At 42.5% G+C, this 17,142-nt stretch overlaps 1 protein-coding gene across 2 annotated transcripts in view; it reads left to right on the top strand.

The window, feature by feature from the left end:
* PLCB2 (phospholipase C beta 2) overlaps positions 1 to 17,142 on the top strand; it is a 185,863-nt gene that overhangs the window by 128,538 nt on the left and 40,183 nt on the right. For both annotated transcript variants that reach the window (XM_077260657.1, XM_077260658.1), the window contains exons 6-13: positions 3,627 to 3,680; positions 3,904 to 3,979; positions 5,952 to 6,052; positions 10,233 to 10,399; positions 11,698 to 11,844; positions 12,295 to 12,452; positions 12,637 to 12,719; positions 13,183 to 13,267. In XM_077260657.1, coding sequence (XP_077116772.1) covers positions 3,627 to 3,680; positions 3,904 to 3,979; positions 5,952 to 6,052; positions 10,233 to 10,399; positions 11,698 to 11,844; positions 12,295 to 12,452; positions 12,637 to 12,719; positions 13,183 to 13,267 — 871 coding nt within the window. The remainder of the gene's footprint in view (positions 1 to 3,626; positions 3,681 to 3,903; positions 3,980 to 5,951; positions 6,053 to 10,232; positions 10,400 to 11,697; positions 11,845 to 12,294; positions 12,453 to 12,636; positions 12,720 to 13,182; positions 13,268 to 17,142) is intronic.

The raw sequence follows: 17,142 nt of genomic DNA on the forward strand, positions 1-17,142 counted from the left end.
GCCACCGTCTCTGCCAGTATGTTAGGTAACGCAACCGCCTTTGGATACCGTGTGGCATAATCTACCACTGTCAATATATACCTTTTCCCTGACGGACTGGGTTTGGCTAATGACCCTATCAGATCGACCGCTACTCGGCTAAATGGTTCCTCCACAATGGGGAGGGGGCGTAATTTGCATCGATCTCCCCTCTTGCCAATGCGCTGGCAACTGTCACAGGTCTGGCAGTACTGACGAACATCATAGGTTACCCCCGGCCAAAAGAAGTTTTGTGTCAGACGATGCCTGGTGCGACTGACGCCGAAGTGCCCGGCCAAGGGTATGTCATGAGAGATTCGCAGTAACTCTTGCCTATACTTCTTGGGAACTACCAGCTGTCGTTTTATAGTGGGGCTCATCCCTGTGTGGTGCTGCTCTGTGATCCGGTAGAGGAGTCCCTGCTTCCATATAAACTGTTCCCCTTCCAGCACCCCTCTCCCCTCCTGTGCCTTCCCACGATATCCCTCCAATGAAGGATCCTCAAGTAACTCCCTCTTAAATTCATCTGGGGTGGCCCAAGAAATGTGTCTGGCTATGGGAATACGTGTAGGGCTGGTATGTCTTACCTGGGCCTCCTCTGAGTGTGATTCCGCCTCCGCAGCTCGAGCTTGTCTCCGGGTGGTCACAGGATATGTCTCAGCCAGAGGGGCAACCGAGAAGGCAGACAACATGGGCCCCAAGTCATTTCCCGGCAAGACATCTGCAGGCAAATCCTCCATCAAGTCGACCTCAACAAGGCCATCCCTGACTCCCCAATTCAGGTGAATCCTGGCAGTGGGCAGTCGATGTATGGCTCCCCCTGCTACACGGACTGCCACTGTCCGGTCCATCTTCTCTTGGTCCCGGACGAGATGAGGCTTCACAAGGGTCAAAGTTGCTCTGGAATCTCTTAGTCCCTGCATGCGTTTCCCATTAAACCACACGACCTGTCGATGCCGTTGTCGATTATCTGCCCGGGCTGCCTGCCCGGGGTCTACTTCATGCAGCACTTCCTCCATTTCTTCCACCCCATGGTTAGTGGTAGCCCCCAATGCCGGGTCAGCTTCGTCTTGGTAGCAGTGTACAGCGGCCCAGCTGAAGGTAGCTGTTCCCGCCTTTGGCCACTGGGTATGCTGAGTCCGGTTGGGACATTGTCTTTGCAGGTGGCCCAGCTGACGGCAGGTGTGGCATTGCGCCCCAGGTGAACTGTGGTAGGCCGGGTTTCTAGCTGGTCCCCCTACAATCTTCAGTAGTTTGGGGCCCTCCAGGTCCATGGGCGGACCCTTAGTGACCATCTTTGATCCGGACAACTGAGGCCTCCTGGCGTCATGATGTTCATCGGCCAGACGAGCGGCTTCCTCAAGAGTCATTGGCCGCCTGTCCCAAAGCCATTCCTGTGTCTCGGGGGTTAGTCTATTAAAGAATCGTTCTAACAAGAAAAGCTGGAGGACGTCCTCCTTAGTGGTTGCTTGGCTCCCTTGTACCCACTGTAGCAGTGACCGCCGTAATTTACAGGCCCATTCAGCGTGGGTATCGGTTACTCATTTTATAAGTCCGCGGAACTTTTGGCGGTATGCCTCTGGTGTCAGCGCATACCGGGCCAAGACCACTTCTTTGATCCGCTCATAGTCCATACAGTCCTCATCAGGTACCGTGCGATAGGCGTCCGCTGCCTGGCCTGTCAGCTTGCCGGCCAGAATCTGAACCCGTTCCCCTGGCTTCACTTGATGAAGGGCACACTGCCGCTCAAAGTCCTGCAGAAAGCCATCACTGTCTTCCTCTGCCTCCCCCAGCTGTCGGAAGGCATTATACTGGATCTTTTTGTGGCTTACTGATGAAGGTACCTGGTCGGAGGCCAGAGATCCCCCTGCTCGCTGACTCTCCTCTCTCTGCTCTGCCATCTCCATCTTGGCCAGCTCCACTTTGGTCCGCTCTGCCATCTCCATCTTGGCTAGCTCTATCCTGGTCCGCTCGGCCATCTTTTCCTTCAGATCAGTACGCACATCAGCCATCACCTCTCGTATGATCTCTACTGCAGGGTTTGGGCCATAGAACGCCAGTCTGTTCTTTACCTCCATCGGGAATTCAGTCTCCTCCACGTTCACATTGGGGGGCGCTGCACCATCGTGTTCCATGATGGCTGCTATCAAATCCGCTTTTGTTTTGTTGCTGGCGATAAACCCACGGGCTTCCACCAGATCTTTTAATGTAGTCCTCTTTAACTTCTGGTAGTTGTTTTCCATTCATTCCTTTCCTCCTGTAGAAGGGGTATCACATCCCGCTGTCTGCCAGCAGTGTAACGGAGTCTATCAAGCTGGGGTAACTCTTTCAGTACCACCCCGTGTTTCGGAAGGTCCACTTTGCTTTGGCTGGAGTCTGAATGAAGGACGCTGGCTGGAATTCCTTGATTACATGAGAGCATATAAAAGCTGACTGCTTCTCCACGTTTTTCCAGTCTCACAACACTTTATTCACAGGACACAAAATATATCACACAGATACAGAGGGTAGGCCCATAGAAAAGCAGCAGGCCAGACATACATTACAATAGCCGCAGGGGGCCGGAGCCTGCCGATATTTACTGTGGGAATTACAAAGGTGGGGGAGGACAGAAGGGGGATATCTTGTCCCCTCTGCCCAGGGGCGCAGCCTGTGGGCTGATGCATCTCACATGGAACCTATTATACATACATATGACTGCACAACATATTCTGGATGCTGAGTGGTTCCGTAACACGTAACATATGTGTTGCACAAAAATGTGACATTTGCAACACAAACTGTTTTATGATTCAGGCCTTATTCCCACTTGCTGTAGAAACTGCACATTTTCTACAGCTGGATTTTGTAACCGAAAATGTGCAGATTTTCCACATCTCTTTACACTGCAGATGTTGAAATTTGCATTGACATCCAATACATGAATTTACATACAAGGAATTTCAGATCTGCAGTCCCAATTAATTTACACTGCACATTTTCCAAAAATCTCATGTATACACTGCTGCAGTAATTTGCAGTAGATTACCAACAAGTAAATCCAAGTTAAATTCTCTGGACACCTTTCACATGAAAATAAGTGACTATTACATATGTCCATTGTTTCGCTAATAAAATTGCAAAGTTTCCTTCTGCAACTTTCATTCCTTAACAGATCCGTTGATGTGTAATTTCTGCCTGGCCCAAGTTTCAGATTTTACTTATTAATGAGTGTCTCTCCAAGAAATATAGGCTGGATGTGAGGTCTATGTGTCATCTGTCTTCTTTAGCTCCTCTATCAGCACAGCTTCTATCCTGCACTTATGTCTTCTTCATGTGCTTTCCTGCTTAGCTATAGAATATTTTCTCTGTCCTCTCTGAGACTGTAAATACTTTCTCCCATCTACATGCCGTGGAGATCTGTGTACAACCTGCTTCTTCAGGATCACAGATGACTTTGTATCGGCTGCAGCAAAATAGTTAAAATTAGTTACTGTAGACTAACGTACTTAGAAAGTGGTTCCATTTTGCATTTAGGAAGCTAAAGAAAAATTAAAAAATAATTTCCATACTTTCAGTACACACCATTTTTTTTTTCTTGATTTTGTTATTTTTTTTTTCTCTTTTAGACACGTAAAACTCACACTTCAATTAAATGCGGAAGGAAAAATTCCTGTACGCAAGTAAGTTATTTTTTAAATACAATTTGTATATGTCTCATAAATACATATTGGGATAGATATACAGATTATTACTTGCAGTAAAGGAATCCTAAACTTTTACCAGCTTTCATCAGTAGAGAAAGTCTCTAATACCTAAAAATAAAAAAGCAGTTAGCAGGAGTATTATTTTCTGCAAACTTGGCGGCCTTATCTTAAAATCATGTTCTTTTTCTCTCTTGGACAGTATTTTCCAGCTGTTTCCTGCCGACAGGAAGAGAGTAGAGCATGCATTACAATGTTGTCATCTTTCAAAGGGGAAAGTGAGTGTTATGCCGCCTTGCATTTGATCTTTTTTTTTCGTAGCTGTGATTAACTAAAATAATCTGAAATAAAATTGTTTAAAATCTTGGTGTCAGAAAGTAAAGGAAGCTACCAACATAGCAGAGAATTCTTAAAGGGGGTGTCCTTATCTAAAAAAAAAAAAATTAGATAAAATAAATTAAATTAGTAAATTACGTAATACTTGACTTCTGAATGTTGCACTGATCTTTAGCTACAAGCTCCTGTTCTGCATCCATACAAGTTCTCCAGTGTAGGTACATGACTAGAGCTGTGTGCGTAGTGTGCGTAGGGGCTGGCCGACTGCTCATGCTAATATTTAACCCCTTCTCGCCACTGGCAATTTTTGTTTTCATTTTTTCCTCATTGATTCCCCTTGGCAGACATTTTCATTGACACTATTTTGGGGTAAATACAATGTTTTGATCGCCTCTTATTGTATTTTATTGCAATGTTGCTGAGGCCAAAAATGATAAAGTTTCGATTTCTCTTCTCATTATGCAGTTTACCGATCAGATTAATTTATTTGACATTTTGATAGATCGGACTTTTATGAACACCATGAAATTGTATATATTTGTTTAGTTTTTTTCACCCTTTGAAACATATTTTTTTCACTTTCTATTGTATTTGTTAGTCACCTTGGGGAACTTGAACCTGCGATTGTACAACTGCTTGTACTATACATAGGAGGGCATCAGCACTTATGTATAGCGAAAATCACAGTCTCCTATGAACTCCAGCTACAGGCTGACTTTCACAGTAGTACTGTAACGACAGGCATGGGGTCTTCAGCTGACCCCCGGGCTTTCATGAGAACCCATTGGCGCCCTGTGATCACTTCACGGGCACGCTGATGGGCATATAGAATGATGCACCTCACTGTCAGAGATTGACACCTGCAGGCGGAGCTCTGCTTCATCTGCAGCTATTAGTGGCAGATGATGGGTGAATATTTCAGCCATCACCTGCCAGCTAAGATGAAGTCTCAGCTTGTGAACCCACAACAGTCAGGGTCCCGACATATGATAACACAATCGTCAGTAAATATATACACATACGGCGACTCAAAATCATATTATTAATTTTTGGAGGACAAAGAGTCAAAATTGGCCCAAAAGGTAATATTAAACCATGTTTATTAATAGTTAAATCTTACATATAAGCACATACATAGTACATGTGGAAAAACTTCATATAGTAAAATAACAAATTGTGACTATATCCTTAGGTGCAACCAATACACCAGGATCACAGATCAGGGCACAATAATAATAGTAATATAATTTATATGTTGCAGCAAAGAATGGCAATAAACTCCATATAAGTAGGAAAATGCATGGCAGCCAAAACAAGTATTAACAGCTAACAATAAAGCTGGCCGTATAACCATGCATGCACATATACCTTGCAACATATAGAGTATAAAGGAGTAAAGATTAGTTACCCATAAATATTCTGGTGAGCCCGTCTGGATCCTGGATAAGTACCCCAACGCGCGTTTCGCGTCTATGTATAACCGCTTCCTCAGGCCCCCTGAGGTTGCAAGGTATATGTGCATGCATGGTTATACGGCCAGCTTTATTGTTAGCTGTTAATACTTGTTTTGGCTGCCATGCATTTTCCTACTTATATGGAGTTTATTGCCATTCTTTGCTGCAACATATAAATTATATTACTATTATTATTGTGCCCTGATCTGTGATCCTGGTGTATTGGTTGCACCTAAGGATATAGTCACAATTTGTTATTTTACTATATGAAGTTTTTCCACATGTACTATGTATGTGCTTATATGTAAGATTTAACTATTAATAAACATGGTTTAATATTACCTTTTGGGCCAATTTTGACTCTTTGTCCTCCAAAAATTAATATCCCGACATATGATGTAGCTGACCCTTTTATACAAACATCAACCCGTTATGATCGTCTTTTTCCCCCCATTTTTAGAATGATGCCATCAATCCAGAGGATTTTCCCGAGTCCGTCTACAGAACATTCCTCATGCAGCTCTGCCCACGGCCAGAGATAGATGAAATCTTCACATCCCAGTGAGTTCTCCAAGAGAGTTACCTTTCTAAGTATCTGTATATTGGTGAAAAGCTGGATTTACACATGGGAGGAGCGGTGCTGTAAGGATCTGCACAATAACTGGAAATAACTGGAAAAAAGCATTGTTTTCTGTTCTATGCCACTCAACCAAATGTTGGTCATAAGAGGCATGTGGTTTGTAGAGTACAACACTTTTGTAAAGGCGTTTTTGGGGCTATAATATAATAATTAAAATTCGCCTTTCAAATCCCTCAACATTCTAGCTCCGCTCCTCAGCTCCCCACCAAATGTTTCACTGGTCACATGCCGTAAGTCATTAGTGTGAACACTGCACCCAAAACTGGCCGCAACAGTTATGTCCTGTCCATGCCAGCATGACAACCGATGTGCACTGCCTTGAAAAAGTATTCATACCCCTTGAACTTTTCCATATTTTTTACACCCACAAGATTAAATGTATTTTCTTAGGATTTTATGTAATTCATCAACACAATGTAGCAAGTATTTGTGAAGTGTAAATAAATGATATATACTTTTCTAATTATTTTAAAACATAAATCTGAAAATTGTGAGGTGCATTTGTATTCACCCCACTGAGGCAATACTTTTTAGGAACACCTTTCACTGCAATTACTGCTGCAAGTCTTTTGGGGTCTGGCTCTACCACTTCTGCACATCTAGAGGTGACATTTTTGCCCATTTTCCTTTGCACACTAACTCTCGCTTAGTGAGATTGGACGGAAGTGTCTGTGATCAGCAATTTTCAATCTTGCCACAGATTCTCAATAGGATTTAGGTCTGGACTGTGACTGGGCCATTCACACACATGAATATGCTTTGCTCTGAACCATCCATTGTAGCTCTGGCAGGATGTTTAGAGTCAGTGTCCTTTTGGAAGGTCAACCTACATCCCAGTCTAGCATCTTTTGCTGCCTTTAACAGGTTTCACTCCAAGATTGCACTGTATTTTGCTCTATCCATCTTCCCATCCACTCTGATCAACTTCCCTCTCCCTGCTGAAGAAATTACTCCCCACATCACAATACTACTACCACCATATGTGACAGTGGGGATGGTGTTTTCAGTGTAATGTGCAATGTTAGTTTTCTGCACAAGTAGCGTTTTGCATTTAGCCCAAAATGATCCACTTTGATCTCATCTGACAAGAGCACCTTCTTCCACATGCTAGCTGTGTCCTCTACATGGCTTTTTTTCAAACAGCAAAGGTGACTTCTTATGACTTGCTTTCAAAAATGGCTTTTTTCTTGCCACTCTTCCATAAAATCGAAATTTGTGGAGCTTAATAATAGTTGTCCTGTGGACGGATTCTCCAACCTGAGCTTTGGATCTCTACAGCTCCTCCAGATTGGCCATGGGCCTCTTGACTGCTTTTCTAATTAGTGCTCTCCTTGCTTTGGACGTCAGTTTAGGTGCACGGTCATGGCTTTGTATGCTTGTATTTGTGTCATACTCCTTCCATTTTTGGATGATGTATTGAACAGTGCTCCATGAGATGCTAAGAGCTATTTTTTATAACCTAACTTTGCCTTACTCTTCTCCACAACTTGGTCCCTGACCTGTCTGGTGTAATCCTTGGTTTTCATGATGATGTTTGATCCCTAATGTTCTCAGACAAACCTCTGAGGCCTTCACAGAACAGTGGTGGTTACACTGAGAATAAATTGCACACAGATGGACTCAATTTACTAATTATGTGACTTCTGGAGGCAACTGGTCACTTAGAATTTTATTTAGGAGTATCAGACTACATGGGGCTAAGTACAAAAGCACATCACAATTTTTAGATTGATATATGAAAAATGTGGAAAAGGTCACAGGCTATAAAAACTTTTTCAAGGTACTGTATTTTTCTTTATCATGTTACCACCTTGACTTTGTTAGAGTAGCCAAACCTACTCCATAAAAGTCTTCATACCAATCAATACATTAAAGTGGTAGAAATCCCAGATTCGGCATACATTTATACCAAGTAGTTCAAACACTTATAAAGTGATACACATGAAATAGTAAATTGCAGTACTCTTGGATTACTGACACATATGTGGCGTGAATCTATGCAAGACATGTTTCATCAAGCATTACTGATTAGCAGATTAATTTAATAACTAACAACTGCTATTAGGCAAATTTTACAAAATACTGTAAAACATGCATGTAGCATGCCTTGAAATCCGTTCAATATTTAGTTGCACCAAGTCCATCAGAACAAGCAACCACATGGAGAGATCTGAGTCTAGCTTGGCTAGCCTAGGCTTCCCTTCACTGGTCCAGTTCACTACCCTAGCCCCTTGCATAAATACCCTGGAAAAGGCAGAGTGGTTTATCGGCTCCTGCCTGCCAAGTGTTCATAGCTATACTTCAATAAGCAGGAGTTGAACATGATTTTTCTTCTTTGACTTTTCTTCATAACACTAGATAACCATACTTTTGTTCCTGGCTTTTGATAGACATTATAATGAGAAAAGTAACTTTTGTGAATTGTTTCTACTTCCTAACATAGCACTTCAATTCCAAATCGGACATGCAACATCCTGAAGATCATAATCTTTCTATTTTCAAGGGTGTAAAGTCTGTTTCATAATACAGGGGCTTGTTATAGTGGGTAATTCTACTGAGCTTTGTCACAAAGGTACAGTACTAGATGCAATATGCCTATGGTACAGCAATGAGGGCGAGTGAACTAGAAAGCTGTACACACAATTAATGAAGGGATAACCTTAGAGTAGCTCTGTTCACTCCAACCTATACATGGAGATATAGTCCAGGTGTAGTCTGCTAGGTACCCCCTATATGAGCCCAAAGTGAAAGTTGCTCATAAAGAGTGGCTCTTGCTCTGATGGCCTCAGCCCCTCCATGTGCTACGTGGTCGGATTTTCATTTAAATGGACTGTAACGTTTCATGGTCAAGATATTCATCTCTTAGCCCAGGCACGTTACATGATAGTGGGGGTCCTAGTTGGGTGTGGGGACTTGTGCTGTGAGGGTGCCCATGCCGACTGCCTGTAACTGATGTTGCTGGATGACCAGGACCAGATGTTTGATAGTTCAAAGAGGGAGACCACCAGTTTAAAATTAAGTTTTTACTGAACATTAGTTTGGGAAGGGTTATATACAGGGTTATATACTTTCAAAATGCATAAAGTTTTCCTCACACAAATGTAATCTTTTTTTCGTCTCTTTACTAGTCCTCTGTCTTCACTATCCCTAACTTTTTCACCACAATCCAGCTGAATACTACAGCTCAGTTAGCAAGAGTCCTTTACTCAACCCACGGATCTGCATCTTCTTCCCGATCTATGGAACTATATTGCCAGTATAGACGGTACTTATCCTCTCTGATGCTGACTCTCTGAAACTCCCACCTGAAGCACTCTCTTCGTCTTGCGTGCTCCTTCCAGTCTGGCCCAATTACCTCTAGGAGTTACAAACTCGGGACTTTACTGCTGTGCATCCTCTACCAGGACCCATCTCCAATAAATCACTCTGTCTCTTGAACACTCTTCCTCGTTTCTACTCTCTCTCCATGTCTCATCTCTCATTAAGAACACCCACGCCATGCAACGCTACTCACATTAGATCTTAGGTCCTTTCTCTACACACAATGGGACCTTTCTGACATTCTGATAGGAATTGTCTCTTTCCCACCAGCTTAGCCCCTCCCACAATGGGCTAGTTCCAACCATTAATTCTCACTGTCTCTACTATCAAACAACACACATTATCAGCATTACTAACACAAGTCACAATTCGTATTACACAGTACAATAACACTTGTTTCTTCAAGGGGGAACATGGGCAATATGCCCGTCTCCTTACAGGCCAGACTAGTAACTAAAGGTTCTATGACGTTGTTGTAGGATCTGCAGATTTTAGCAGGACCAGACAAACATCTAGAGAAAGATCAAGCTCTTCTTCGATCCACTTGTTTTTTCAGGTTACAAGACACCAGCAAATGTGTTTGGCAGAGGCTTAGTTCACTTTCCTCATTAGAAACACATACACGCTTTCGTCATGCATGTGGTCAGAGAAATGAGCCGACAGCCGTTATGAGCCCATTCACCTTAGATAATTAAAGTAGATCTATCTGAGTCTAACGTAGATTTATGGTCACTCTCAGCCATAGCCTTGGAATTAATTTCTGTATTTCTTGTGTTTCAGCCATTCTAAAGCCAAACCTTACATGACGAAAGATCATCTCACCAAGTTTATCAACCTGAAGCAGAGAGACAGTCGTTTAAATGAATTGCTCTTTCCTCCTGCAAAGATCGAGCAAGTACAAGTTCTCATAGAAAAATACGAGCCCAGCGCCATCAACAAGCAGAGAGGTGAGATTAATGTGCTCTATTCTTCCATGGACGTTCTGTATTCAGGGAATTCCTAAACTCTCCCTAAGGTTATCTTCACACTTTGCGTTTTTGCAGCGTTTTTATGCCAATTTTAAGCTACATTTTACAGTACCAGCAAAGTCTATGAGATTTCAGAAATCTCATGCACACACATTTTTTTTTCCTGACCGATTTGGAAAACTACTGCGTTTTTGCAAACTGCAGTATGTCACTTATTTCAGTGTTTTTTCAGCATATTTGCAGCATTTTTTCACCCACAGGAAACAATGGGTCAGTGCAAAAATGCAGCAAAAACTTACGCAGGTATCAGTTTTTGCTGCATTTTTGGTGCAAAAATCTAAGGAAGTTAAATAATGCTTTATTGGGAGGGGGCACTGAACCTTATCAGTATGCATAAGGGATAACAAAAATGCAGCAATAAAAACGCAGCAAAAATGCAACAGAAACACAGCAAAAAATGCAGCACAAATATCCGAAAAAATGCAGCAAAAACTCAGCAACACCTCCTTTTTGTAAGCAGCTCCTTTACTGCCAAGAGAGCAGGTTTATAGAAGTGAATGCAGCCAACGAGGTGGCCGGATCAGGATCTATTGCACATGTACTCTACTGGCATCTCAGCCAGCGTAATTGAATGAAGAAATAAAACGTCTATACACACCGGAGAAAGAGCGAGGGGCACTGCAGCACTGAGGAGAAGCAGGGTGCTGCTAGGAAATGTAGTTTCAGCAGATAAGAATGTGACCGCCTATTCAGCTGGATGCACAGAGAGGCAGAAGAGATACAAAAGACACACAGGTGCAAGAAGGAAACTTTATGTTGACCTTGTAGTACATGTATATATTGGCAATAGTTATGCAGATACTGTGCTTTATAAATAAAAAAAAACATATTGCCATTGTTTGAATAACCATTTAACCTTCTCATTGTCCTCTGTTTTCCTAAATTTTAGCATGATAATAATCGTTAAACTTTGACGCTGTGTGAAACCATATAGCCATACTAATCTGAAAATCAGCCCTGAAAATAAAACATACAAGGATACTGGATTTTTACTACATTTAATAAGCTGAATCACCCAATACATACACAATCCATGTGAAAAAGAAATTACTCCATTAAACTTCGTAATCTATTGTATAATCTGTGATGGCAATATTCATATCAGCATCCTTCCCTACTTAGATATACAGTCTCACATCAGTGTTATGGGAAATGAACCCAAATGCTTTTATATCCCTAATGCAAACCCTAACAAACAAGTGCTTTCTCTATTCTAGGGCAGCTGTCTCCAGAAGGGATGGTTTGGTTTCTCTGTGGCTCCGAGAACAGTATTGTGTCAATGGACAAGTTACTTGTGAATCAGGACATGAACCAACCTCTTACTCACTACTTTATCAACTCCTCTCATAACACATACCTCACAGGTAGCTCTTTGACATATTATATATTACCCATAATTAATATTTATTTTAAGAAATCAACTTATCTATTGGAAAATGTGACTCTGCAGCCCAGTCATGAATGGAGTGGAGAAGAACATGCCTCCACTCAATTCATTGTCTATGGGGCTTGCTTATTTCCATCAGTCAAGCAGACAATAAATGGGGCAGAGGCCCCATTATATTCATGATATGGCTGCAGAGCATTATTCCGGGGGTTCCAGAGCCCTATTCTTGGAATAACTGGGTGCCCAACGGCTGATCAATAAGTTATCCCCTATCCTAAGGTCCGACAATCTGGGTGACCATGATGAGATTGAGAGGAAGTAATAAGCGATAATGATAACTGCAGGTCATTAATGGATCATGGGGCATAAGAAAGGTATAGACGAGGTAAAGAATAGCAGTAACCAATTTATTTTACAAACTTAACAGCTGGTCAGTTTTCTGGGGTCTCATCCCCTGAAATGTACCGTCAGACCCTGCTCTCTGGTTGCCGATGTGTGGAGCTAGACTGCTGGAAGGGCAAGCCACCCGAGGAAGAACCCATAATCACTCATGGATTTACAATGACGACAGAAATCCTTTTCAAGGTGAAAATTATGTTGCTAAAGAAAAAAATGTAAAGTATGATGTTAAATAGAAGTATGGCTTAAGCGGAAGGGTATGACATTCTGAAGAAGCATATCTTGACTTGAGACAAAAAATGGATGAGACTTTTGTGAAAACGCCATCTGTACAATATACTATTGCCGACTACAATGTTCCCGTTTTCAGGACGTCATTGAAGCTATTGCAGAATCGGCCTTCAAAACTTCTCCTTATCCAGTAGTCTTGTCATTTGAAAACCATGTGGACTCGTGAGTATTTCTCTCTACTGTGATGCCAGACACATCATTACTTGCAAGAATTAAAGGGTTTTTTCACAACTACTAAATGGATGACCTGTCAGTAGGATAGAAAAAGAAAAGTCCAGATAACCCACCATGAATCACCTGGTCTGTGTGCAGCAATGAAAAAAAGAAGGAAATTCAGCTCCCGTGATCCCACAAGTATAGAAAACATGCAACGCATTTCATATCATTTATGATCCCTTTTCATGATATTTTTAATGTCATGAAGAAAGCTCATAAGAGATCTGAAACACATTGCGTTTTTTGCCCTTGTGTCTTGTTCTATTTTCGTGGAATATTCAATACTGGATGGCGGGAGTTGGATTTAATTCTTTCTTTTCATAAGGATACAGTAAGAGCAGTGTACAACTCACTTTTATATTGCCTATATGCTAGAATTTACATTTATATTTGAGCTGCTCTCTTGCAGTGCCAAACAACAGGCAAAAATGGCCGAATACTGCAGAACAATATTTGGAGACATGCTACTGACTGATGTTCTGGAAAAGTTTCCAGTAAGTACAAATCCGATCTGATTAACTGTGCTCCATTCAACATTTGGTCTACTTAAATCATTTACATTTGACACAAATTTGGGGCCTAATTTATAAATGTGGCCCAGTGGGTCTAACCCGTGTTTTATGAGTCTCTTTGGATCCCTCTGAATGTAAATTGAAAACTTTTATTGAGTGGGCAGTCTTTTCCTGACAAAGATGTGCATACTATTGTAATAGAAAAAGAAGAAAATGGTGGCACTCACCGCTTCTGAATAAAAGTCTAAAGTTTTATTCACATTATTAAAACTGTTGGCATGGGAGAGAGTGGACCATGAGATATAACGTGAATGAACGTCACATGTGCCAGTCTCTCCCATGCCAACAAATTTAATAATGTGAATTAAACTTTGGACTTTTATAGAGAGCTGGTGAGTGCCACCATTTTCTTCTGTTTGTATTGCATATGGATTAACTTTGGATAAGCACATGGTTACTGCTGTTTCGTGATAACATATATATAACCACTTTTTCCATAGTGCCATTGTTTCCTTCTTTGTTGCTTCTGCATGATATTGTAAAGTGACCGAGGTCGGTAGCCATTGACGAGCTACGGCTCCATAGCACCCTGGTACTTTACAGGAAAACTGTACCCCAGTCCCAGTGTGCTGTCAGTTGTGGGGTTATCCAAACTCACTTGTAGGCAGCAGGCCTTTGTTGTCTCCAGGCCTCCATCTTCAGGAGCCGCATGGGACACTCAATTAATTTCAACAAACAGAAGTTTACTGGACAGTTAAAGTTCATCAGATTAAAACATACAGTACTGGGCACAACGCTTCTTGCTCCTTATTTCCTTAGCACAAGACATCTCCAGTCCTACCATCCATTCCTACTGGACTATCCTTATGCCCACAGGCTCCGTCAGTACATGCTGACCCAAGCAGCCCACTACACTTAAACTTGACTTTGTTTCTGTTCTTCCCTATCTGAGTCACTACCAGGAAGTGCATGCTTTTCACTAGCACTACCACCTTCCTACTGTGGGCTCATCCCAAACATTAACACTATCTATACTACACTATGAACATTATACATTACCAACATGTCCTAAAACACTGTTATACACTATGCATGTTATACTAACAATAATAGTATAGGGCACAACACTTTTTGTTCCTTATTTCCTTAGCACAGCACATCTTCAGCCATAGCATCCGTTCCTCCTGGACTATCCCTATGCCCACTGGCTCCGTCAACCCCAGAAATTTCCTGTCCAGACCCACAGTACACCCGGGATCCGTTAATTTCCCTTCACACAGTTCCATGTCCCTCTTCCCCTGTGCGCCAGAGGACACAAGGTGCCCTTTAGCCCCTATGTCAGGCCTTGAGCTCCTGATGTTGCCTGAATGTCTGCAAAGGATTCTAGTATAGCCATCCACTACCTTGAACGACAGGTACAAACTGGCCCAAGCAGCCACTACACTTGAATTTGACCTTGTTACTGTACTTCCCTATCTGAGTCACTACCAGGGACTGCATGCTTTTCACTAGCACTACTGTTATGATCCTAGTGGCTGAGGATCACAAAACGGACTAGCTAAGTTTATGAACATAGACACGAGCTCTAGGGAGGTGGTAATTGGACTGAACGCAAAACCTGATCCTAACCAAACACACTAAAGGTAGCCGGTGAACGTGCCTAAATTCCTAGACGTCTCGACGCAGCCTGAGAAACTAGCTACCCCTAGAGAGAAAGAAAGTAAGACCTCACTTGCCTCAGAGAAATAACCCCAAAGATATAGAAAGCCCCCAACAAATAATAACGGTGAGGTAAAGGGAAAATACAAACGTAGAAATGAAACAGATTCAGCAAATGAGGCCCGCTAATACTAGATCGCAGAAGACAGATAGGAAACTGTGCGGTCAGTAGAAAACCCTATACAAAATATCCACGCTGAGAATTCAAGAACCCCCACAAGAAACTCAGCCCCCTAGAGCTACCAGCAAGCGAGGAAATCACATATTAGCAAGCTGGACAAGGACAGATAATAAACCAAGAAACATATTGAACACTGATGATCAAAAAATGAACAAACAGAAACTTAGCTTCTCTTGAAGAGACTAATAACGAAGGACTGCAGGAGAGCTCCAAAATAGCACTGAAGACATTGACAGCAGGCAACAACTGAGAGTCCAGGTGAACTAAATAGGAAACCAGCTAACAGATAACGAGACAGCTGATCAAGCCTCAGACCTGCAGAATGACACAAAGAGCCACCAGAGGGAGCCCAAAGACAGCACTCACACAGTACCAGTTGTGACCACAAGAGGGAGCACAAAAACAGAGTTCACAACACACTACCCCTTCCCACTGTGGGTTTGTCCCAAACATTAATTGTATCTTATTTTATACCTTCAGCTACTATCCTTATACTGCAAACTATCAACATTATACATTACCAACATGTCCTATATCACTGATATACACTATATATATTGTACTAACAATACTTATCACATTACACATTAGATGCATAGAAGCGCATGGCACTATTCACATTACACAATATTGATGTGATTGTTGTCTTCAGGGATAGGTACACAGTAGAAAACAAACCAAAAACAGGCAGAGATGCTTACCTGTCTAAATGGGTCTCAATACAATTGCACTGACAGGGTTCAGCGGACCCAAGTAAAATGGCAACTGCACAGGTGCAATACCAAATGAAACAGCCAGCCTTCAATCAGGGATTGGCCGTGTGGTACACCAATGTAAAAAAATATACTCTATATGTGGCATGATCCCACAAGGAATGCAGAGCATCTGGTTCTCAGCCTATTAATGACGCCCTATGGCGGGCTGCCCAGTGCTAACTATAATGCATCCTGTGTGAACAGAGGCCACAGTGTACAGAACCATTTGGGCCCAACTGCACCCCGAAAAAAATACAACGTGCAAAAAAAACATATCAATATATGTAAGAAATTGGTTGATATTCTGGCCATAATATGTAAGCAAGGAGTATATAGCATCCATTACCAGAGATGCACACCAGAATAAAGCTCAATAGAGCTCAAGTTCCTTAGGTCTGTAGGCCAGCATAATAACAACTGCCCAACAGTCCATGGGCGTATACCAAGTCCTCTTCCTATACAATACTTTAAACTTGTTGGTTAGAATCGCAGAACTGATGATCAATCTGAGTGCATGGGCACAGTCCAGTTTCTTCAATCCGGTAGTGACATTGGGTCATCCAGTTTACTCCGCATGACCCCGGTACAACTTATTTGGGACAGCGACACAGAGTGTTAAAGTTCTTGCAATCAGAGGCCCATTGGCCAACACATCAACATCTCCAGCAATCTAGTAGCACAGTTCATATAGTTCTAGCCTGGCTCAAATCTTAGGGTAGTCTGCGTCCTCCCCTCCCCCTTTTGTGAACAACAGTCCCTTTAATTGCATTGTCCCTCCCTTTGTGGCAGACTCACATGGTCAGAGTTCATAGGGGCGATGTGTCTATAGCAGTGATGGCGAACCTATGGCACGCGTGCCACAGTGGGCACACAGAGCCCTCTCTGTGGGCACACACTCCACTACCTTCTGATGTTCAAATGTATTTGTGTATTTTAGATGCTAATACATTTAAACCAGGGGTGGAGAACCTTTTCATGCGTCCCACGGGCAGGTCCCCGGAGTCCGCAATGCTCGGGCGGCAGTCGTATCCTGCCAGCTGCCGGCCCCTTAACACCCAAGTGCATGGTAAGCAGCGTTAATTACTGAACGCTGCCTGCACATGAATGATGACATCATTGGGGTGGGCTGGGTTAGCGCCCAATGCGCTCCCGTCCTCGTGTCCCAGAAGAGGAGCTGCTGCCAGAGAGTCCAGAGCAATCTG

Source organism: Ranitomeya variabilis, chromosome 1 (assembly GCF_051348905.1).
Source record: "Ranitomeya variabilis isolate aRanVar5 chromosome 1, aRanVar5.hap1, whole genome shotgun sequence".
Taxonomy (NCBI): Eukaryota; Metazoa; Chordata; class Amphibia; order Anura; family Dendrobatidae; genus Ranitomeya; species Ranitomeya variabilis.